The following is a 23531-nucleotide window of genomic DNA, read 5'->3' on the forward strand; positions in this document are numbered from 1 at the left end:
AATATACCTGCTCAATTTGCTAACATCACAAATTATATCAAGTTGAGTATGATTCATAAGAAAAATTACATTACAAATTAGTTTAGCATATTCAATTTGAGAAACACTAGATTTTTTTTTTTTTGGTAATTAACTTGCATTTTATTACCAAAGTGAATTATTTACAGCTCAAACAAAACTGAGACTACCCTGAGTTGGACAGGCCCAACCTCAGTTCATATCTTCCTGCATACTACATTTCATCTTTTGCATTAAATTGGATAAAAATTCAGATCTTGCAGTCTACTTGCTAACCTTTGAATCATGCTTCCTCTAACATATACCTCCGGTACTATCATCCTAATTAGCACACTTACTTGTCTTCTAGTTCTCTGAAATACTATTCTATTCCTTTCTTGCCACGCATAGTTTACTGTCGTAGCTAGGGACATTCTGTATATAGTGGCTGGTGCACTCTTGCTTCTCTTCCTGTCAATCATCCATAGTATCTCTTCATGCTATCCTGCTGGTGCCCTGTCAATACCCTGCCATGTGAGCAGTGTTTTCCATATCTGTGCAGTTCTAGGGCAAATGAAGAACAAGTGTTCTACTGATTCATCATGTTGTTGGCAAACTGGACAACTTTTATCTTCAGTAATACTCCATTTATATAGTCTATCTCTTGTATATAATCTACCCTGTACTGCCAGTGATACTAAGAATAACCATTTAGGTGACCTTGGGTTACCACATGTTAATCTTCTCCATGGAACTTTAGGAAACTCTCCTAGCATCTTTTGGTACATCTTCTTGATGGAGAAAGTTCTGAGTCCCTCTAAATCTTCCTTAGTCATTCTTGCTTCTTCAAAGTAAGTTTTTGCCTAAGTTTTTTACTTGAATATCTTTTGAATAACACAACTTGCTTGCTTAGGTAACAACTCCCATAATGCTCCTCTGTTCCTGTAGTATGTGTGTATCCACTTCACCCATAAGACATCCTTCTTTGTGGTCAACGTCCATAGAAGCTTGCATATGGCTGCCTTATTCCATAGGTGAACATTTAACAAATTCATACCTCCGGCTGCTTTTGGTGTACATAGTTTCTCCCATGCAAGCAAGGCCTTCTTTGGCATTTCCACTTGTCCAGTCCATAGGAATGTTCTACAGATCTGTTCCATTACTTTAATAATCTTTTTGGGGAGCAGAAACAATTAAGACTAGTATATTTGTATCGCAAACAGGACTGATTTTATGAGCTGCAATCTTCCAGCGTAAGAGAGCATTTTACTAGTCCAGGGACCCTTCCTAGCATTTTTTCAGGCAATGGTTGGCATTGTATAATTGAAATCTTTGTTGAGCTCATTGGCACCCCCAAGTACCTGATTGGTAATTCTCCTTTCACCATCCCTGTCGTGTCCATTATCTACCATTGCACAGTCATGGAAACTCCCCCAAAAAATATGCTACTCTTCTGTAAATTAGCATGGAGGCCTGAAGCTAAGGAGAAAGTTTTAAAGCATTGGAACATGGCATGTATTGAGCTATTATCCCATCTACTAAACAACAGTAAATCATCAGCAAAGCTCAGCTGTGTAATCTTCATGTTTCCACATTTTAGATGATATTTCAACCCTCTCTCTTGTTTCAGTGATTTAAGCAGCCTGCTCAAGTATTCCATTGCAAGAACAAAGAGATAGGGTGACATGGGATCACCCTGTCTTAGTCCTTTTTTGGCAGCAAATGGTGGGGTAGGGACACCATTGATTAGGATAGAGTAAGAAACTGTTTTCATGCAGCACATTATCGATTTCACAAACTGATCAGGGAATTGCAAGTTAACTAAAATCTGTTCCATATACACCCATTCTACTGAGTTGTAGGATTTTTAACACTAGAAACTTTATTCTTTCTCAAGTGTATGCTAGAATAATGGAAAATCCTCACAGGAGCTACATCAAAACAATCGAACTTTTCAACATTTTCTCAATATAATGAGACTAATAAAGAGAGCCCATTAAAAGTTTTTAATCCCTAAAATCACATCTGCTGCTCCTATATCTTTCATTTCAAATTGAGAAGATAAAAAGTTGTTTAGTTTTATTAACAACATTCACATTAGGGTCAAAGATTAGCAAGTCATCCACATATAGACATATAATCACATATCTGATCCTACCATCTTATAATAAACACAGGAATCAGATGTATTAACAACAAATCCATTGTTCACTAACACAATCTTTATCCTTTAATAGCCATAGTTAATAGCTATTATTATAATCTTATAATAGACCCTTTATTAACATTTATAACAAACAACATTTGATTAGCTATTGATAGCTTTTGAATTCTTGCATTCAAATGACCACTGTCCATTGACGAATATATAGCCTTGAATGACAGTTACAAAATGTTAAATATTGGTTTGTAATAGATAGTCATCGGATTCTTTATCTTCCCATTATTCTTTAGTCTCTTGAAGGTCGTAAGCTGGAGCATTTAAGCTATCCATTTGATGGGATGGTTGTTCTGGTCTATATATATTTAGACCTTTTCTTTTGGAAGAGACAACATCTAGGCAAATTCACATTTTCAGATATCAAACCTACTTCACAAGAGATATTAAAATTATCATAGAGGTTCACCAACCTGAAGAATGTAAGTACCATTTATTCACACGGTCAAAAAATTGTAGAACACCAATCAAGTATTAGCTATGATCCTTCCAATTTAAATATTTCACATCATTCCATAACTTGTAGTTAAACTCCACACGATCTTTTATTCAACAAATTCACGTTAAGATATAACAAAATTGCAAATCACCATAAGCATATCATAGATGTTACGCATTTAAAGATCATCACAATATGAATCATCTACCCTAACATTTATATCACTACTATTTGTAAGAAACACAAGAGTAGATTTATAAATAAGTAGGAATGGAGTTCTAACAAAGTAGAACTCAATTTTTGTCACTTTCTTTTCTTGCATTCTTGAGTTGTCTTTGTCTTCCTATTGAAATATGACAATCTCATTCTCAAGGAAGTTGTTATTGTCTCTGTTTCCTTCGTGTATATCAAGTGTAAGATTCATCATCTAACTTGGGCATTAATTCACTATTCATTATTTGTTTTCCTGAAACTGTGCTATCATGCGGTTTCAAGGATACTGCAAAACATGAATGGTTTCCAATTAACTCAAAGTTAAGACGTAAATCGTATCTCCTTAAAAAGGACCTTCATAACTCACATGCTACCTTTAATAACAATTAACAATCATAAAACTCAGTTTTTTCATGTCCACAACTCCAAACATTTACTATTTGAGTTAATGACACTTTATGATGTTTCACCATGTATTCTTCTGCAAGTTTTTTTCTTTTTTAACTGTTTATGATGGACTAACATTTCTCAATTGCAAACTTTTCAAATTAAGGCATCCATCATAAGGAATCAATCCATACGTTCTTTTTTCATTTTTTCATGACCACATTCTTAGAAAGGAAATAAAAGTATTTTACCTTTCATCATCAAAATATGTATAGAATTATTTTACCTTTCCATATGCTCTTTGATCAATATTGTATAAAACAAATCGCTTTCAAATTGTTGGAAATATTAACAATATCAATCAGAAAATTAAACAAAAGGATAGAATCAGCTTATCGAATTAACGCTGTGTCGTGGCAAGCCATAGCCTTGAAAGCGATTTCGGTCCGACTCCAGTGAAAATCGTTAAGACCGGTCGCTCCTCAAGGTTCCAAAGCACTCCCAATCACTTCCACTAGTGGCTGGATGTCTTGAATTGCACAAAATAATTGCTCAGGAATTCACAAAGAATGAAAACCGATAAAGGGGAGAGTTAAGGGACATAGAGAGTTATTGAAAAAGAGTATTTCCTTCTTTGTGTTGTTTATCATTAGGAGAAGACATTCCAGTATATAGTCGTAGGAAATTGAGAATTGCAGTGAGGAATTAAAATACCCATCCGTTATGAGATGAATAATTCTCATTAAGAAAAAGTAAAATTCTCACAATAACTTCTAAAGAATGAATGTGATACTACATTCTTATCTGCACATTAATTCGAGAATGTGTTTTTTTTTCATTGCATTCTAATTCATTTAATATTAAATGTCTACACTGGTAACAATTTTCTCTTCTTAATGCTGATTTTCAAAGTCAATTTTAGTCCCGTCATTTGTCATTTCCAAGTGTCACTGTAAATATTACTTCCTCCGTTCACCTTTATTTATTCACTATGCACACTTCTTAAGAAATAATAAATGAAGTGCATAATTTACCAGGACACCCATATTAATTGATAAATATTTTTAATGGACTTGACAAATGATTTGAAATGAGTAATTAATACTAGGGGTAAAACAAAAAAAAACAAAAAACAAAAAACAAATTGTCTTCTTTTGATATCTTAAAAGTAAAAATGTATTTTTAGAATACTAGACAACTAAAAGTGAACAAAGGAAGTAATCTCTTTACGTTAATAAATGTGCGCTATATTAGAGATCTAACGGGACACACATTGTGCTTTTTAATCCCAAGAACCGGGGGGGGGGGGGGGGGGAGAGGGAAACAAGAGAGGAATTGTTAAAATTGAATAAAGCAAGGCAATTTTAATATAATAATTTATAATAATTTCATAAACCCTAACATTTGCCCGATATTTGTAATCTTCAATTAGTACAAATATTGAATAATTTTATTACGGGTATCTTCTTCCTCTGTCTAACTAGGATGTCGTGCAATAATTCTACAGTCAATTTATTAATGTATAGAGTGTTGATAAAATCTCTGCCAAATGATTGATCAAATTAATTTGGGAAAGGTACGGAGAGGGAATATTCAGGAGATAAACAGCTAAAAAATGAGCCACTTTTGGGTATGAAAATAGACCCATAACTATCTGTCTATTTTGAAGCTAGATTTAATCATCATCAATTCCTCATTGTTGATTGGAGGCAATGGAAGTAGTTAAAATGCCGCCATGTGTAATTCAGATATCTCTTGATTCTATATTTGTCCACATTCTTCGTTTGTTCTTCTCCATTTTTTTTTGGTAAGTATGTGTATGTTCAAAGTTCCTAGTAGGGTTTTATATGTTTTTAACGTTTCTTCTCTTATTTCTTCACTTGTGTGCACAGAACAAATATGGAATGCATTCTCCTTCATACAGAAAAGATCCTCACTCATTTTGATGACACCAACACATTGATTATGAGCCGCATGAGTTCTTTGGAAGCTAGGATTGATCATTTAAACATTCGTCTAGATGAAGGGCTGGAAGACATTAATAAATGTATGACCACCTTGGAGAGAAAGATCATTGAAGTCAAGCAGCGCAGCTCCAGGACATGCTACTTGATCATCTTAATGCTGTTGTTGTCAATCTGGAAATGATTTCTCAGAAGCGTCCTTTATGCTACGACGTCTGTTTACTAAATTTATGTTAAATGTCAATGAGGTTGTTACAATTTCTGGGTTTGTGGTGGTCTATTTATTTATGTGAAGGAAACTTTGTATTAAACAGCTTTCATCTAGAAGGTTTTTGGTGTGTCCCCATTTGTCCCCATTATTAATATGTGTGTGTGTGTGCATATATATATATATATAGAACCTTCTTACAGTTTACATGGTGGGTTAATCATTCCATCCCTCATGGAATTTGTCTTGTTGGATCCCTCATACAAGTAATGGCGAAGGGTCAACCAAGAGTCACTCGTGCGCTTTTGTCTTGCTTGATCCTTATAACGACATTGCCTGACAGCTCAACCAACAACACTTTAGAATTCTTGAATTTATCAGCTACCTTCACATACTAACAATTGAATGATAACCCTCAAGCACTGTAATATATGATCAAAATCATGCTTTCAAGTATTCCCTCCAAACAAACAATATTAGTATTTAAAGAGTGAGGCTTCTTAGCTATCGAGGTTGAGATCTGTTAGACCCACATGTTGTGATATTCCATCACCATTTTGCAAAAATGGGAGTTAGGGAAAATTCAAAGTTAATCCAATTAATTAATTAATTAACCTAAGATAAACTGACAATGCAAAACAGTACCTCATTTCTTGCTCTTGTCGAACCGACGCGCCTTCGATTTGCAGTACCTCTTTCTCAATCTTCTGATGCTCCATCATCATTTTGCTGCAGTAGGGGTTAGACCAAATTCAAAGTTATGGCAAGTAATTCCAATGACGTTAATTAAAATAAAGTGCCAATGTAGAATAATACCTCATTTCTTGCTCTTGTCGAACCGGCGCCCCGTTGATTTGCACTACCCCTTCCTCTTTCTCCATCTTGTGATGCTCCATCATCATTTTTCTGCAGTGGGGGGTAGACCAAATTCAAAGTTAAGCCAAATGATTCCAAAGACGTTAATTAAAATAAATAACAATGCAACACAATACCTCATTTCTTGTTGAATCGGCGCCCCGTCGATTTGCACTACTCCTGGCTCTACCTCTTCCTCCATCTTGAAATATTCTTCGTCCTCCATTTTTTTATACTTCTCGTCCTCCCGCTTGTGATATTCCTCTTCCTCCAGTCCTGCCGCCGCCCCTACCACCATTATTCTGTGTACCCCTCCCTCCTAAAGATCTAAATAGCATTTCAAGTGGTGGTTTATCTCGTACTTTCTTTGGCCTTCCACCTGAACAATGCAATACAGGGTCTACTAAATTCGGTATGTGATCATTTCTAATATTTCCTACTACATCTAGTATATGATCATTGCAACTATTTCCTACTACATTTGGTATATGATCATTTGCACTATTTCTTTGTGATGGTCGTCGTGTTTTCCGTAAGGTCATATATCATGCTATGATCAAAATTTGTACGGAAAAGGGCCAAATATACCCCTGTACTATCAGAAAAGGGCCAAATATACCCCTCGTTATACTTTGAGTTAAAATATACCCCTGTCGCCAGGGGCGAATTCATGGGTAAAAAGTAGTTCACATGAACACATGGTCACCCGACTAAACTCGGTATATTATGTATATAATCCTTAAAATGTATCTAATATTAACTGAAGGAACACATGACCAAACTAGAGTGAATGGAGCCTTTGGTTAAGTGCTGGGTTTAATCCCTTAAGATTGTGGGATCGAATCCTGCTAAAATGCACTTTTGCATCTTTTTTTTCAAAAAAAAAATCTAAGGTGAACTCATCCTCTTGAAATTCTGGATTCGCCTCTGCCTGTCGCTATACTTTGAGTCCAAATATACCCCCTCCTCCATTAAAATTATTGAAAGTGGACACCAGATCTCACATGGCACTAACCACTCGGTGAGTTGGACACCATGTGGCATGCCAGCTCACCACCCCAACCCATTTAGCCATATGATATGTTAATTTCCGCCGTATCCTCCTATATATTATCAAATTTCTCGTTCTTCACTTCTACTCTGATGAATAGGATGGATAAACCACAGGATTCCGCCAGTGCTATGCCCTTTGTCACAGCCACTATTGGCTACCCAATACAAATAATTAACAAAGAACGCTTCATAACAGAAAAAGTCGAAATTGCGCTTCTTCAATGGTTGTTGCCTATCCCTACTGACCAAACCATAAATAATTGGCTAATTAAGTTGCACACATCTTTGTAAATGAGATTTATTGCAGTCTTATCAACTAACAAGAATCGAAATCCCAAATCGATGAGTCAACCTTTTTGTTGGTAGTAAAATTTATGTAGATTTGAAAGAAATTAACTTTGTGTAAATAATGCAAATAGGATGAGAGGATCATTCTGGTAGAAATAAGGTACAAGAAGTATAAGCAACAGAGTAACCATCAATATCTTCAAAATGAATGACGAACAACAGTTCCTTTTGTTTTCTACTCCATTGTTATGTACTCCCAGTCCGACAACCAACTAGAACCATATGGGGAATCTGACCCCTTTAAAGAGGAAGAGGAAGGTAAGCAGTGGAAATGGTGGAAATTAACAATGGGGTGGTGAGGTGGCATGCCACGTGGTGTCCACCTCAATGAGTTGGTAGTGTCACGTGGTGTCTACCTTGGACAATTTTAACAGAGGAGGGGAATGTTTAGACCCAAAGTATAACGTCAGGGGTATATTTGAACCCAAAATATAACGAGGAGTAATTTTGGCCCTTTTCCGATAGTACAGGTGTATATTTGACCCTTTTCCAAAATTTGTAAGATCATTAAAAAATTCCGTTAATCTTGACCTGAGAAATTGTGCCATTATGTCACTGTCCAATACAATATTACATGCCTCGTCAAAATAATTTGACGTAATCTCTGTCATATTAGGGTAACCTCTAAGAAAGAACTTTTTCAGGTGGTGTCGGACAATATCTTTTCTCCACCTTGTCAAAACATACATATCCTCCAAGTATTTAGTCTTCTTATGTGCCATCACCTTAAGTATATGCTCTCGATTCAAAGTACTTGCGATTACAGTCAAAATATTCCCCCTCGATAGTGTGTTTAACCCTGTAGACAAATTAATTTCCATAAAAATCATTTCTAATTGAGGAATTTGTTATGTCGTACTTCTCCACTCCTTCCACGACTTGCTCATCCTCAACTAGTCTTAATTCATGTGATACAACCTCTTTAACTCTCACTGAAAAATTTGAAAAATTCTGCAGATATAAGCATCTCGGAGCTGCACCTCCCATGAGAACATAGACTCGCAAGCTTCTTTAGTCTAATGAGATTTATGCTCAGCATCCAACTCTTTCTTGTACCTATTTCTCAATGATAACTCATACTGCTGAACAAACTCAGCGTGCTTCTATGGCTGATAAATCCATCGAAGTAGGCATGTATTTCGTTGATAACATCCCGGCCAGTGGTTGTTAAGGTATCTGGCACCCATCTTTGCCTTTAAGAACAACTTGGACAATCACTATCTTGCTCATATTCTCAATAAAATCACCCCATCATTGCTCAAACTCTTTATGCTATCAAGGCCTACTCTTGAATTTATTTGTATTGAAAATTTAGACAATTTGGCGACTTAGCGAATATGTGCCAAATACAATATCATATTGTATCATTTTTAAAAACTTCACTACACACCTTAATGCTATCAGATCAAGATAGCCTTTGAAGCAACTTGTTTCACGGCTTTTAGTCATGTTTCGAAAATAAATTTGTAATTCTTTGCGTAGGTCCTTTGGGTGTACAACCCATATTTTCTAGCCCATCAAATTGAACCTCCAAAAGTCTCACGTTCTTACAAATTCTGAAGCCCGTTCTCTAATTAGCTTCAAGAATCCTCTTTATAGATTTACTAATAGATCTGTGTCCAGTCATATAGCGCGACAGGATAGAGTCCAGTTGATGAATATGGTCGCTACATACCTTAGTCACCATCTAGGAACCATTTGTTTGGTTGACGGCATTAACTCTAGCTTGACATCCAACCCTCTTGGTGTATTTTTGCTTAGTTGGTTTCCTGGACTTGTCACAAGCAAAATAAGCATACTAACGACTTTTCATTGTCTTTTCACTGCACAAAACCCTCTCATTTTGACATGTTTTTTTTTATAAAAAAACAAACAATGATTCAGCATATTTGAATATCATGCCACTATTTGGATCTAATAATATTTCCTTATTCTAATACACTCGCTCCATTTCTCCACCCTCTCCGCATTCTCCATGGTGACTATCAACTGAATTAGTATTAATCTCATTATCTTCTCCAGGAGAATTGTGTTCATCTTCTCCAGCAACTTCATTGATCTCATTATCTACATTGTGACTGCCAACTGAATTAATCTCATTATCTTCATTGATCAAGCTATCTTCCGATGTCAATACTAGATGCTAGTATAACGTAAGCCTAATAGGATCAAATTGGTTATCTTGATTGAGGTTCATTTTTAAGTAAGAATGTTTAACACATAGAGGTTATGGCGACAGAGTTTGTGTATAAGGTCTTCTCTAGGTTTTTTAAAATCTTTTATGTAATCGAGTTTTTTTAATCTTTTATATGAAGAGTCAACTGAAAATGGAGGGAAAATTTTTCTCCTTTTTTTATACGTTTACATATTGAATTCCTATACGTATAACAAAGCATAGAAAAGAAGAAAAGTTACCTCTGTCATACCCTATTTTAACCTGGGTCAAAATAGTTTACAACATCCGGGTAATTCCGGGGTTAATTAAAGTTAAGGAGTCGCCACCTAATTATTTACGGTGAATTAGGACACCTAAAGTTATTTAAAGTATTCATCTAAAGTTAACTCTGTTTAAGGTCTGCGAAACTTAAGATTCTAGGTAAGGGTTCAATTAGTCTAAAGGGAAGGTATTAGGCATCCTTTAAGACCCATTAACAATGGTTAACCGACCGGACTTAGGGTTAATTAGGCTAAGTGTGAATATAGTATTTTAAATATTTAAGAAAGTATCTTGAAAGTATTGCTAAAGTTATAAATAAAAGTAGAATATAACAAAGTAAAACTTGTGGAAAAGTAGTGATTGCATAAAAGAGTTTAGTTATAAATAAACTAAAAGAAACGGAATGTATAATGTTCATATGTATTTAGAATATGAATTACGCCAACTAGCAAATTAAACGTATTTGTAAAGTTATTGTGAGTTAATGTTTTGACAAAAGATGTATTTCAAGTGTCGAAAAGGAACTAAAGTGAAAAGTTATCCGTTGAAAACTAATTTGTTTTTATTTCTTAGTATAAGCTAACGTTAGTGTAAGATTTGTGACGTTTTGAACTTCTAAAATAGTAAGCATAAATTATGATTCCCTTAGCCAAAAGATGTAGTCATGCTATTTTGAAAATCCATTACTCAAATAAATGTTATAGATACTATAAATAGTTTTAAAAATAGAAGTGAATGTAATTTGTGGAATTAACTACCCATTACTAAACTAAATCCCTTAATGTTACTAAAGTTTATCTTAATTAACAAGCACAAATGTTAGTCATACAATACAAGTTAAATGCACACAGAAATAAAAAATAGAGGGGTAGATATAATGTAAATGGGCTTAGCCCATTTGGATTCTTGTGAATTGTTTCGAGGGCTTTAAACGATTTTTATATGTTCTTCTTGTTGTCACGCCTGTTGCTGTTCACATTTATTGGGCTTTGGCCCAGATTCTGTGTTCTATTTGTAATGCAGGCTGACTCGAGGGGAGATTTTGTTGGGCTTTGGCCCAACACCAAATGCGGAGAGTGACGAGTCCCTTGGACTCATATGTGATGGTCATGCATAAGAATAAAAGAAAAATGATTAGTATATAATAAAGGAATAAGACGTAAATACATAGATCAAGTACACAAACTGAATTAGCACATAATGCAAATAATGGGACAAATAGAGAAAATGTTCAAGACCAAGTAAGACCATGATGAATAAACAAATGAAACCCATGTGATTTGTTCCATGTTACTTAATGCTCAAGCCCCCGCAAAGTCATACTCCTATTTTTTGAACAGAGGTCCAACGAATAGAGAAAGGGATTTAACATCATTAACACTCAATGGTATAGCTAACTGTATGGGATGATACTTTCAATATATACTAAGTATGCTATCATATTCATATTAGGATAGATGTACAGAGTTAAATATACTTTGTACATATAAGTATATACCCTTTGTATACTACAGCCATTCAATCATATAAGAGAAGAAAATGGGAAAGAGCAATCATGCTAAGTCATTTGACATATAAAGAACCCTACGCGGCATTATAAAAAGAAAACCAAAGTGAAGGCAAACAAACCGCCAGATTCAGTGCACAGCAATATAAACCTCATCAACATACTTCGACATTCCTTTTAGTTATACTAAAGAAACCTAATGATCTCAACCTTTATATGGACCAAAGAAACAAAGCATCATGCAAAAATGGCATTCTAACTCATATAATGTCCTTAAATGCACAAGCGAGTCTAAGTTCAACATGAAATGATCATACGGCATAAAACTTGTATTTTTTGTCAAAAACAAAACAACATCAGGTAGCTTATGATCCAGCAGCCCATTATAATATACAAGCGAGACAGCACCCAGATATAGGCAGAACCCTCAGACGACTACGACATTGCATGCCTTAATCAATACAAACAGCCTCACAGTATCAAGCTAACTGCTAGTTTTATAGCCTATGATAATACCCAATTTTATACTTGAATTCAGTTACTTATAGAGGCAAACAAACAGAACAACAAAGTATTTCGTATCATAAATATGGAGGCAACAGCCACAGACACAATGATGGGCACAGAACAGACACAACGATGGGCAGCCAACAATTAACAGCAACGGACACAATGATGGGCATAGAACAGCAGCAAAATTCAGCTTATTGGCATGTTTGAGACATCATTCCAAGACATACAAAGGCACTCCCAAGAAGGGGACACAATGTGTATTCATCAAATTCGATCCAAAATAGGACCTCAGACATGTATCATGATTTTCCCAGAACACTAGATAGATTCATAGATGCTACAAGTTGCGCTTAACAATCCTTCCAAACACCTGATGTAATTTGGAATACTAAACCAATCGATCTAGACTCATATCATGGACACAGATTCAATAAGAATGACAACAAGATTATACCCTAAACAAATGAAGGACCAGAACTTGAACCACTTCCTCATTTAGCAACCAGGTTTGAAACTACGACCAGAAATCTTAAAAAAATGGGCATTCAAACTGCCTCTTAACAGGGTAAATATGCATTTATGACCACAACACACTTTGACATAAATTGTAGTGACATAGACTTAAAAGAGTATGCTTGATCAAGCAAATTGAACCAAAGGTAAGATCATGTCTGTCTAGGAATTAAGCTCAACATCAAAATCACATAGCACAACTTTAGCTAAAACAGGCAACTTAATAAGCCAAATACAAGCCTAAAATCAAGTAAACTCAACTAATCACAAGCAAGACATCATACAATAATGTTGGACTAGAGGGTGACCTGATACAGAATAAACGACAATACATAGTAGTCTTTGGATCAAGGTCTAAGCTACTCCAATATTAACACAACTATGCCATAGGGAAACCAAAACGAGCAGAAATATAAGATAGCATAAATTTAGACAGATTTTAAACAGAATGACTATAATGACACTAAACTATACTATGTATGACTTTAAAATAGACACACTTAAATCTGAATATCGATAATGACTTCAATTAAAAATTTACCAAGCAAAAGACTGCATAATTAAACAAATTATACTAAGCATACATAAACACCAAACATGAGTATGAACTAAACTACACTAACACTAAACTACCAATATCAATCACATAACAGCAAAATAAAATACAGAAAAACTAAAAGGAGGAAAGGATGAAAGATTACCTTTTTTGGGTGCAGTGAACTGAGCGTCGAAGTCTCGAATCTATGCTCGAACTCGAACGAACCCGAACCCGAACCCGATTAGAGTAATTAAAGTTTTAAACAGAAACAGAAATTAAAATAGAGTAATGGTTGGTTGTTTTTGGTGATCAAAACTTGTATTTTGTAGGTAGATCCTCCGAATCTTCAAAAAAAGTCCCCCTTATCTCATCCGAATTCGGATCATTTATAGGGCTGTGATTAGGGTTTACGAAAAGAGGAAAAGGAGCGTATGAGAGAGAGGCGCGGGGGACAGGGATGAGTGGAGAAGACAGAGGAGTGGGGAACAGGGAGAAGTGGAGGGGAGCGTGAGAGAGAGAGGAAGGAGAAGGGGAGCGGGAGAGAGAGGAGAGAGGAGGTGATGACGATGAAGAAAGAGGAGAGAGGAGACGGCGGGTGAAAAAAAAAGAAAGAAAAAGGGATAGGGTTTAGGGTAAAAGGGAAAGTAAAGGGATGGGGCCGGAGGTCTCGGGTGAAAACGGGATTGTTTGGGGCCGGGTAGGGAAAGTTGTAAAATCGGTCTATTAATTTAAATGTGGGGCCGATATAACGTGGGTTGTTTATTTGGATAGGGAAGTAGTATTGTATTTGTATTTTGGGCCATTAATTTGGCCGAAAAATATTCGGTCCTTCCTCCGCCGTTTAATTATTCTTGGGCTTAATTTGATAAATAGTACAATATATGATATGTGAAGACAATTAAGAAAAAATAAGGATTTAACAAAGTGTTGTCTTGTAATTAATTTGACGAGTCCGAACCCGAAAATGAAACAATGACGAACATTTAAAATTTGTGATAAAGTAATACTCGTAATGTTGAAAATAAAAGTAGCGATATTAATAGTAGTTGCAAATAAAAAATAGTGAAAAATAAAGAAGCTTGAAAATTTAAACCCGAGTAAATTAAATAAAGGATGGACAAAATGAGTGTCAACAACGATCGATAACCATACCTTAAGCGTGCTTAAGATTGATTTGTCTTGACTGCCGTGAAGGTTAAAATTAACCTTTGTTTGGATGTTAAGTTGGTGAAGGTTAATTAACCATCTTTGGGCTGTTAAGGTCATATAAGACCTTTCACTTTGTCTGCCCGTTTTCTCACCAAGCGTTTCTGACCAATTAGCACTTCCCTCATTTCAATGGTCAAATTTCTTTGGTTCAATGCCAATTTTCTTAGATATTGAGGTGGTGCAATTGTGAATATGAACTTCTTATTTAAGATAGGGAAATGAGAAATGGCCCACGTCACCGACAAATTGTGTAGTCAAGTGTTGAATTAAAACTGAAACCTTGTCTTAATTTATTTTAATTGAACTCTTTTTGGCTTCTTCTTTGAAAAAATACATTGAACGGATAGAATTAAAAAAGGAAAAAATAAAGTTTAGAATATCTTTCCAGCTAAGTACAGAAGGACATAAGACTCCACATCGCAACTGGGATTTTTTCAACGATATGAGGAAGTCAATGGGAGGGAGATGAACCTAGTCCTAGATAAATTTTGAGTAATTTCTACTTTATTCTAGATGCTTATGTTGTTAGGATTGTCCATAATTTAGTATAAAATGAATTACCAATTTGAAATCGAACACATCGATATTCAATATAGTACTATTTGATTTACATTTTATGAAATTCAGTATTTGATACGGTAGATATTTTCAAAAAATGCAAAATATCGATATTGTAATAAAATACATACTAATTTACACAATACACATATTTTAGATTACAACATAAATTGAAAATGTACTTCCTTTATTCTTTGTGTTTTAACCTTTTCTACCTGTAGGCTTTAGAAATCAAAAATCACCAATTACAATTTTTCACATAGATTTATTTCAAAACTGATGGTCGACTAGTTCAAAAATTCATACCATATGATCATTGATCAAACAAGCGTTTCCTTTAACTTACTCTCTAGAAATTGAAAGTTCTAAACGAATTTCTTTGATATAGTATTTTGTCCCAATCTTCTTGCTTCTTAAAGATATTTTTTTACATCTCTATACAAACCAATCAAATTGAAGTTACCGAACTGAATAAACTGAAATCGAAAGATGAAAAGTTGAATTATACCAAATTTAATTATATAGGACATTAGTATAGCATTTTATAAGATTGAATACCAAACCGAAATGTTTAAAGCCGAACCAAATCAACCAACGAAGACCCCTAACTACGTTCCTTCTAGCATATCAAATTATTAGCTAATTTATGTTCTCCAATGAACTAATTCATCATTTTTTTTTCAGTTTAGTATCCCAAAATATTCCAAAAGCTTTTAATAAATATCGTCACAATGAAAGCAGTCATCAATTCATAAATATTATGGTAAAATTTGACCCTTGATAGACACAAATATCATAAAGAGTCTAGGGGGTAAATCTGAAATTAAACGGAGTTTGTTAGAGAAATATTTACTGTGGGGTCCTTGCAAGTTAAGCCCCAATAAGAAGTCAATTTAGTCCAGTCATTACTTGTACCTTTGCTCCTAAGTTTCCCGCTATAAACCAAACTAATCCTCTTACAATGAGTAAATACTTGGTGCTATAATTCTTACGTGTGGCAACAATATTTCATTCTTAATGCTAATTTTAAAAGGCCGATCAAAGAATCAGTTGATGCCAGTGTCATTGTGCATATTTATTTTCTTATGATATGATAATAAATGTGAACTAGTATATTTTTAGGGGTCGTTTGATATAATGTTGGGATAACTCATGGGCTGAGATAACTAGTCCCTCCATTTTAGTGTAAAAATTATCACGAAATTAACTAATTATACCCCAAATGAAACATGGAATAAAGTTAATCGCAAATTCTATATCGGGATGTGTCCTAAGAACTAGTAGAAAAAAGAAATTATTGGGAAATGAGAGGAATCATTAATAATAATAATAATAATAATAATAATAATAATAATAATAATAATAATAATAATAATAATAATAATAATAATAATAATGCACTAAGAGAAGAAACATTAACATTGAAAAAATATCATCTTAATAATTGTGAATTGACGATAGACATGAATCTAAGGTGATGAGAAAGCAAGGCAATTTTAATGAGAGGGACGACGTGGTACTACTATATCAATTCCATCACTTACATTTCATCAAATATCTATAATTTTCTGTTAGCACAAATTAATGTTGAATAACTCTGCTCTGATTTTTTTTTTTCTTCCCCTTTGCATAGTTAGGATATCTTCCAGACTCTACTTATGGGATTATATCGGATATGTTGTTGTTGCATAATTAGGATATCTTGATCGAATTAATTTGGGACAGGTAGGGAGAGGGAATATGCAAGAGATAAAGAGCTAAAAAGTAAGTCATTTTTGGGTATGAAAATAGACTCGTAAGTAATCTGTCTGTCTTGAAGCTAGATTATTAATTATCATCAATTCATCATTGTTAATTGGAGGCTGTGGAACTGAAGTAGTTAAATTCTGCCACATGTAATTCAGATATGTAATTGCTATGGTGGAGGGTGGAAAATTTTATTTTTGATCACTAGTCGCCAAAGTGCCGGCTAATAATGATAGTGAGAGATATTGACTTTAATAAGCAATCTAACTATAATGTACAGCTAATATGTTGGAACACAATTTCCTTTAAAAAGCCGCATTCACATTTTGTATCGATTTTATTCAACTTATTTCACACCGTCATTTTCCCGAAACAAACATTTTATTTTTCGTTTCAGCAGATCATCTTTTTTGGGTTGGTTTTTATGAGTATATGAAATGGTCCGCAGTGGTCCAAATTAATCACTTTAGAGGAAATGGATTAACATGACCCTTTACAATTTAAATAAAAGCTCGCTGCTTTTGTCATCGATCAAGGTTCGAAACTCCTCGAACGCTTTAAACTCCTCCTTTTTTTATTATCTAGCTATTATTACGGCTTGTTATTACTATCTCCTTGAGCCGAGGGTCTATCGAAAATAACATCTCTACCCTTCAAGATAGGGTAAGCACTGTGTACAGTACTTCACTCTTTTCATACTCACCTTGTGAGATTTTACTGAGTATGTTGTTAGATTTTTAAATAGGAAACTTAGGAGCAAAGGTACAAGTGAATGACAAATGACCGGACAAAATTGCATTTTTATTGGGGCTTAACTTGCAAGAACTCCACAGTAAATATTTCTTTCACAAACTCCGTTTAATAAAGTAAAATGGTTAAAATTGGGAAATCAGGGATCAAATTCAAGTGAAGAAAAATTGTTAGCTGACTTTCTTTCGTATGTCTGAATTCTAACGAACGGCATATATCCGATAAAATAATTTAAGTACGCACAAATTACGGAGTACAAATTATCTGGACACCATCGTTATTGAAAAACATGTAGAAAGCTAGCTTGTTAACAACAATTATTATCTAAACATGATGTTTTAGTCAATTGGCTTTGTACCTTTTTACAAAATTAATTTTAATGTTATGTCTTTTTACAAAAGATCTGCAAATTTATTTATTTATTTTTTAAAATTGTAAAGGATCATGTTTATCCATTTCCTCTAAAAGCCTAACAAATCATTTTACAACTTTTTTTTTTTTTTTTAACCGGGAACTGATCCTTTTACAATGAGTAAACACTGGTTACATGGTCAACAATTTTCCCCTCTTGATAAAGACCGATAGGAAGAGACAATACACAAGAGATAATTAAAGAACTAAAAAATGAGTCATTTTCTGGTATGAAAATAGACTCACAAGTCACAATTAATCTTTCTATTTTGAAGCTAGATTTCAACCGTCATATAATAGTTACTTGCAGGAGGCGGAAGAAACTTTTTTTTTTTTTTAAAAAAAAAAAAATCTCCACGTGTACTTCGCTATTGCTTGCCACGTGGAGAGTCGTTTTATAATCACTATCACTAGCTACGATGTCTCAGAAGTGCCAGGCCGCCACCTAAATAGTTTGATGTAAGAAATAATAGTGGCTTTAATATGCACTCTCAGGTCATATTTTTATGATTTACAGCTAATTAGTCGGAAAGAGAACGTTTTCTGAAAAAAGGTAGCAAAGATTGACATGCAACTTTCACATTTTTATATCAAAGAAATTCAACTTATTTCACACTCCAACGTTTCCTAAAACAAAACTCTTTTTTTGTTTGGGGCGCGGGGGGGGGGGGGGGGGAGTGCATTAGTTATTAGTATGAGTATATGAAATATAGGTTAATAACTATGCTTCAATTTCAAATGAGTTGGAATTGGCTATATAAATTCTTTTCGTGTAAGCTCAATTCGGTTCATTATCATATTAAATAATAATAATAATAATAATAATAAGAAGAAGAAAATAAACAATATATATAGTCTAAATCCTATTCGCATTAGTAGATAAGAAAAAGTCACCTACCATTTGTTCTTTCCACTTGAATTTGATCACTGATTTTCCAGTTTTAACTATTTTATGAGAACACCTAAGGTGTTGTACACTTTTACCGTTATGAATATGTTTTGGTCATAACAAGCAGAGGCGGAGTCAGGATTTGAAGCTTGTGGATTTGAGGTTCTAATTCTTTAAAGTTACTAGGTTCTAAATCAATAATTTGTACATATTTGACAAAAAATTTAATATGAATATATGATTCAGACAAAAGCTACTGAATTCGGCCGAACCCACGCCCGAAAGGCTAGCTCCGCCCCTGATAACAAGGTGTTTACATACCAAAAATAGTCTTAAACAATACAGTATAGACTTTTCCAGGAAAAATGGCAAATCTTACCTAGGAAAATAAGTACAAAAAAAATTAAAGGAAGAATAATCAACTGAAAGTAAGTACAAATTTTATTTATCAGTAGTCACCTGTACAGAGAATTATAAACAAACCAGTAGTACAACAGGATTTACACTGACATAATCTACTAGAGTGTAAACCATTTCAGAAGAAGAAAAAATTAAGCTGCCTCCCCCACCCCCACTCCCAAACACCAAATAATTAAATAAATAAGAGGTAATTATTAAAATATATCTAAACTATTACTTTTTCGCGAGTTTCACACCGTAAATATCAGTTTTATCTTTCCTTCTTGACCTACTCATTTTGGAGGTGTATTTTAATACACAGATGATGATAGTTCATGTAGGAAAAGCGAACAACTGATAATTGTTGTTGTAAAGCTCGCGAGGAAAAATGATAGTTGAGCATTTTTTTGACCAATAACTCAATAAATAAAGAAAATAATGTTTCTTTTGCTCTGTTTGTTAGCTGGGAAATTAACAAACAGGGTCAAATTACAGAGGAATATATCGAATGAAGCTCTCTCTTGTCATTTATGAGGTGTAATTGGTGTTGGACGAAAGCAATCACCGATCATCGAATTCACCGATTTTAGCAGTTTCTTGAAAATCATGAATTTAACTTGCCCTCTTCTCGGAGGCAGCCTTGTTCGGTTATCCATTTTTGATGAACGGATTGGTAAATTGGAAGGAATAATGGGAAAGAATTGAAGAAAGAGGAAAGTGAAGGGGTGTAAGTGGTGTGTGGAAGAAAGAGTGAAGAGGAAGCAGAGCAGTGATTTATAATGAAAGGGGTGAAGGGCGGGAAGTTGATGGGGATTTTGGGTGTGGGGGGTGGTGGGCGGTTACTTTGCCTACAAGTTTGGCCTTTTTTTTAAAGAAAAAAATAAAATAAAATTTTGATTTACTTTTGAATCATGTGATCTTAAATTAATAATGCGTGTAGTCTCAAACTTGCTATATTAGAATTTTGAAATTAGAAAACTTACTAATTATAGAAGACACTCTTTTTGGGACAAAACAGAAACCTTAAAAAAGGAGTGTATAGTATGGATAGGAGGAAGTAAATTACTCTCTCTATTCCATGTTATTTGGCCCTCATACTAAAAATAAAATATTCTTTTTACTTATCCATTTTAGCAAGTAAGTGAAATTTATTATTTTCTTCTAATATTATCTTTATCATCCTATAACTATATAAAGTAATAATAGTCAAATTTAAATTTTCAAAGTATAATTAGCAAAAAAAAAAAAAAACTTAATAAATAGTAACTTCTTAAAGGGAAGTGTCAAATAAGTAAGAGCAAAGTAAATAGAAGGAAGTCTTACTCTACGTACATTTACATTCTTTTGGAAATAAAAGCCAGCTGCCTTTACCGTCCTGGCCCCCAACCTTTTATTATTTTTTCTTCTAATGTAATTATAACTCTCAAGCTCAATTCTTGGATAAGATTTTTGGGCTCGTTTGGTATGATGGATAGAGAAAAATAGTCCTGGGATAAAAATTAGTACCGCCTTATCTCACGTTTGGTTGGAAAAAAAGCTGAGATAATAATGTCCGAGATTAGAGTGTTTTTATCACGCGCTGGGTGAAATAACTAATCCATAGGATTGTTTCCAACCAAACGAGCCTTAAAGAGAATATCCCTAATCCCCAAGCTTGAGGAATAAACTACTCACCACTAAAAGACGGAAACAATATGTGGGGTTGTGCGAACAGAATGTTGGACTACTTTAACTGGTCTTGTTCATACACATGAGGGAATAAATTAAAACGATTTATTTTAGTAGTTTACATTTTTTTTATTAAGGAATATAATATTAAAAATTAACACAAACTATTTTAATAGCATTACCTCAGTTATGTTTCGTCACCATAAAACGTATTTCTACGTCAGAACAATGCTCTCAATATTTTTTGTTTTATTTAACTGTTACAAACACCTTTAAGATTTCATGTACATAACTTGAAGCCCAAGGATAGTAAAACTTGCTCCAACTTTTACAGAAAAAATACCAAATAACTTTATCCAAAAAAACAAGAACTATAAAGTAGATAATGAACTGGTTGTTTATTTCCTTAACTAATACTCTTTGGGGTCGTTTGGTTGGAAACAAGTTATCGCAGGATAACTTATCATGAGATTAGTTATCCCCGGATTAGTTATTCCATCCTCCCACAGGGATAAAATAACACTACAATCCCGAGATAACTAATCCCGAAATTAGTAATACTACGATTTTATCCCAACCAAACGTGGGATAAAATCATCTCATCAAATATAATCCTGGGACTATTTATCCCCATCCCTCATACCAAACGAGCCCAAATATTTGGCACTGTTTCCTAATTAGTTCGTTCCAAATAGAGTTGACACATTCTTATTTTTTTAGTGAAATTTTTTTTTATAGTCACATAAATACTGAGTATGATATATTTAAAATCACAAGTTTCAAAAAATTTATAATTACACAATTATTATAGCATATATATGATCAAAAACCGTAAAAGTCTTCATTTCTTTATTAAACTTTATGTAAAATCAAACTATGAACGAAAGTAAAACAATAGAGCATATATAAAAACTATTGGAGATTAGGTTTCTCCGATAATTTTTGTAGAAAACCAATTTGAATTTACAAAAAATTGTGACCACAAGCCACTTCCAATTGCCAAATTGCCCAAATTGAAAAACTAAAAAAAAAAAAATAAAAAAAATCACAATCTAATCACCTAAATCGTAGTAGCAGCACCCAACAATTCCTAAGCTTGGGCCAACCTAAAACTCAATAATCATCTAAACCTCAATTTCAATAATCGAAAACAGAGTCCAAACTAGCACTGCTTATTGGTCAGTTCGGTTCGGTTTCATATGTTATTGATTCGGTTTGTCGGTTAGAAAATAGGGTTACAGTGGGAGTGAACCCATACGACACTTTTAATCCTATTAACACTATCCATTTTCCTAGAGTATAAAAATTCATTATCCTTTGTCTGCATGTCACAAAAGAATTTGCATAAAGCATTTGCATCACTTGCTAGCAATTCCAACCTCTTGGCCTATTCAATATAATTTCTATAGTACCTTGGGGGTACAACCCATATTCTCCAGCCCATTAAATTGAACCTCCAAAAGTCTCACGCTCTTACAAGATCTGAAGCTAGCTCTGTCATTAGCTTCAAGAATCCTCTTGATAGAGTTGCTAATAGTCTGTGTCCAGTCATATACCGCGACAGGCTAGAGTTCAATTGATGAATATGGTCACTACATACCTTAGTCACCATCCAGGAACCATTTGTACGTTTAACAGCATTAACTCTAGCCTGACATCCAACCCTCTTGGTGTATTTTTGCTTAGTTGGTTTCCTGGACTTGTCACAAGTAAAATAAGCATACTAACGACTTTTCATTGTCTTTTCACCGCACAAAACCCTCTCATTTTAGCATGGTTTTTCAAACAACGATTCAGCAGATTTGAATATCATACCACTTTTTGGATCTAATAGTATTTCCTTATTAGAATACACTCGCTCCATTTCTTCACGCTCTCCGCAATCTCCATGGTGATTACCAATTGAATCGGTATTAATCTCGTCATCTTCTCCAGTAGAATTTTGTTCATCTTCTCCAGCAACTGAATTAATCTCATTATCTTCATTGATCTCATTATTTGCCAACTGAATTAATCTCATTATCTTCATTGATCAAGTTGTCTTCTGATGTCAATCCTAGATGCTTGTATAACGTAAACCTAATAGGATCAAATTGGTTATCTTGATTGGGGTTCATTTTTAAGTAAGAATGTTTAACACAATAGAGGTTATGGCGACAGAGTTTGTGTGATCGTGTGTCTTCTTAGTTTTTTTTTTTTTCATCTTTTTTGTGATTGAGGTTTTTTTAATCTTTTATATGAAGAGTCAACTGAAAATGGAGGGAAAAATTTTCTACTTTTTTTATACGTATACATATTGAATTCCTATACGTATAACAAAGTATAGAAAAGAAGAAAAGTTACCTCGATCAGTGCAACTGTATCTTAAGCGTGCTTAAGATTGATTTGTCTTGAGTGCCGTGAAGGTTAAAATTAACCTTTGTTTGGATGTTAAGTTGGTGAAGGTTAATTAACCATCTTTGAGCTGTTAAAGGCATATAAGACCTCATTTTCTGCCCAAGCGTTTCTGTCCAATAGCACTTCCTTAATTTCTTTGGTTCAATGCCAATTTGCTTAGATAGTGAAGTGGTGCAAGTGTGAACACGAATTTCTTCCTAATTAAGATAGGGAAACGAGAAATGGCCCACATCACTGACAAATTGTGTAGTCAAGTGTTGAATTAAAACTGAAACCTTGTCTTATTTATTTTAATTGAACTCTTTTTGGCTTCT

At 34.1% G+C, this 23531-nt stretch overlaps 2 protein-coding genes across 2 annotated transcripts; both read right to left on the reverse strand.

Moving 5' to 3' along the window:
- Nucleotides 1-1402: 1402 nt before the first annotated feature.
- LOC132042166 (uncharacterized mitochondrial protein AtMg01250-like) lies at nucleotides 1403-1834 on the reverse strand. Its single transcript, XM_059432784.1, has one exon. It carries the CDS (start codon nucleotides 1832-1834, stop codon nucleotides 1403-1405), a length of 432 nt encoding a protein of 143 aa, XP_059288767.1.
- A 7781-nt stretch (nucleotides 1835-9615) lies between these two features.
- Nucleotides 9616-22840, reverse strand: LOC132042167 (uncharacterized). Its single transcript, XM_059432785.1, has 4 exons — nucleotides 22608-22840; nucleotides 22421-22514; nucleotides 22233-22358; nucleotides 9616-9825 (listed from the first exon to the last, which is right to left on the reverse strand). Exons 1-4 carry the CDS (start codon nucleotides 22838-22840, stop codon nucleotides 9616-9618), a joined length of 663 nt encoding a protein of 220 aa, XP_059288768.1.
- Between the last annotated feature and the right edge of the window lie 691 nt (nucleotides 22841-23531).

This window comes from Lycium ferocissimum, unplaced genomic scaffold (genome assembly GCF_029784015.1).
Source record: "Lycium ferocissimum isolate CSIRO_LF1 unplaced genomic scaffold, AGI_CSIRO_Lferr_CH_V1 ctg13768, whole genome shotgun sequence".
Classification (NCBI taxonomy): Eukaryota; Viridiplantae; Streptophyta; class Magnoliopsida; order Solanales; family Solanaceae; genus Lycium; species Lycium ferocissimum.

Coding starts and splice junctions, on each gene's coding strand:
- LOC132042166 (XM_059432784.1), bottom strand. CDS start 1,834: ATGGAACAGATTTTAGTTAACTTGCAATTCCCTGATCAGTTTGTGAAA.
- LOC132042167 (XM_059432785.1), bottom strand. CDS start 22,840: ATGAGATTAATTCAGTTGGCAAATAATGAGATCAATGAAGATAATGAG. Junction 22,515..22,607: donor TTCAAATCTGCTGAATCGTT/GTTTGAAAAACC, acceptor TGACAAGTCCAG/GAAACCAACTAAGCAAAAAT. Junction 22,359..22,420: donor GTTCCTGGATGGTGACTAAG/GTATGTAGTGAC, acceptor GACTGGACACAG/ACTATTAGCAACTCTATCAA.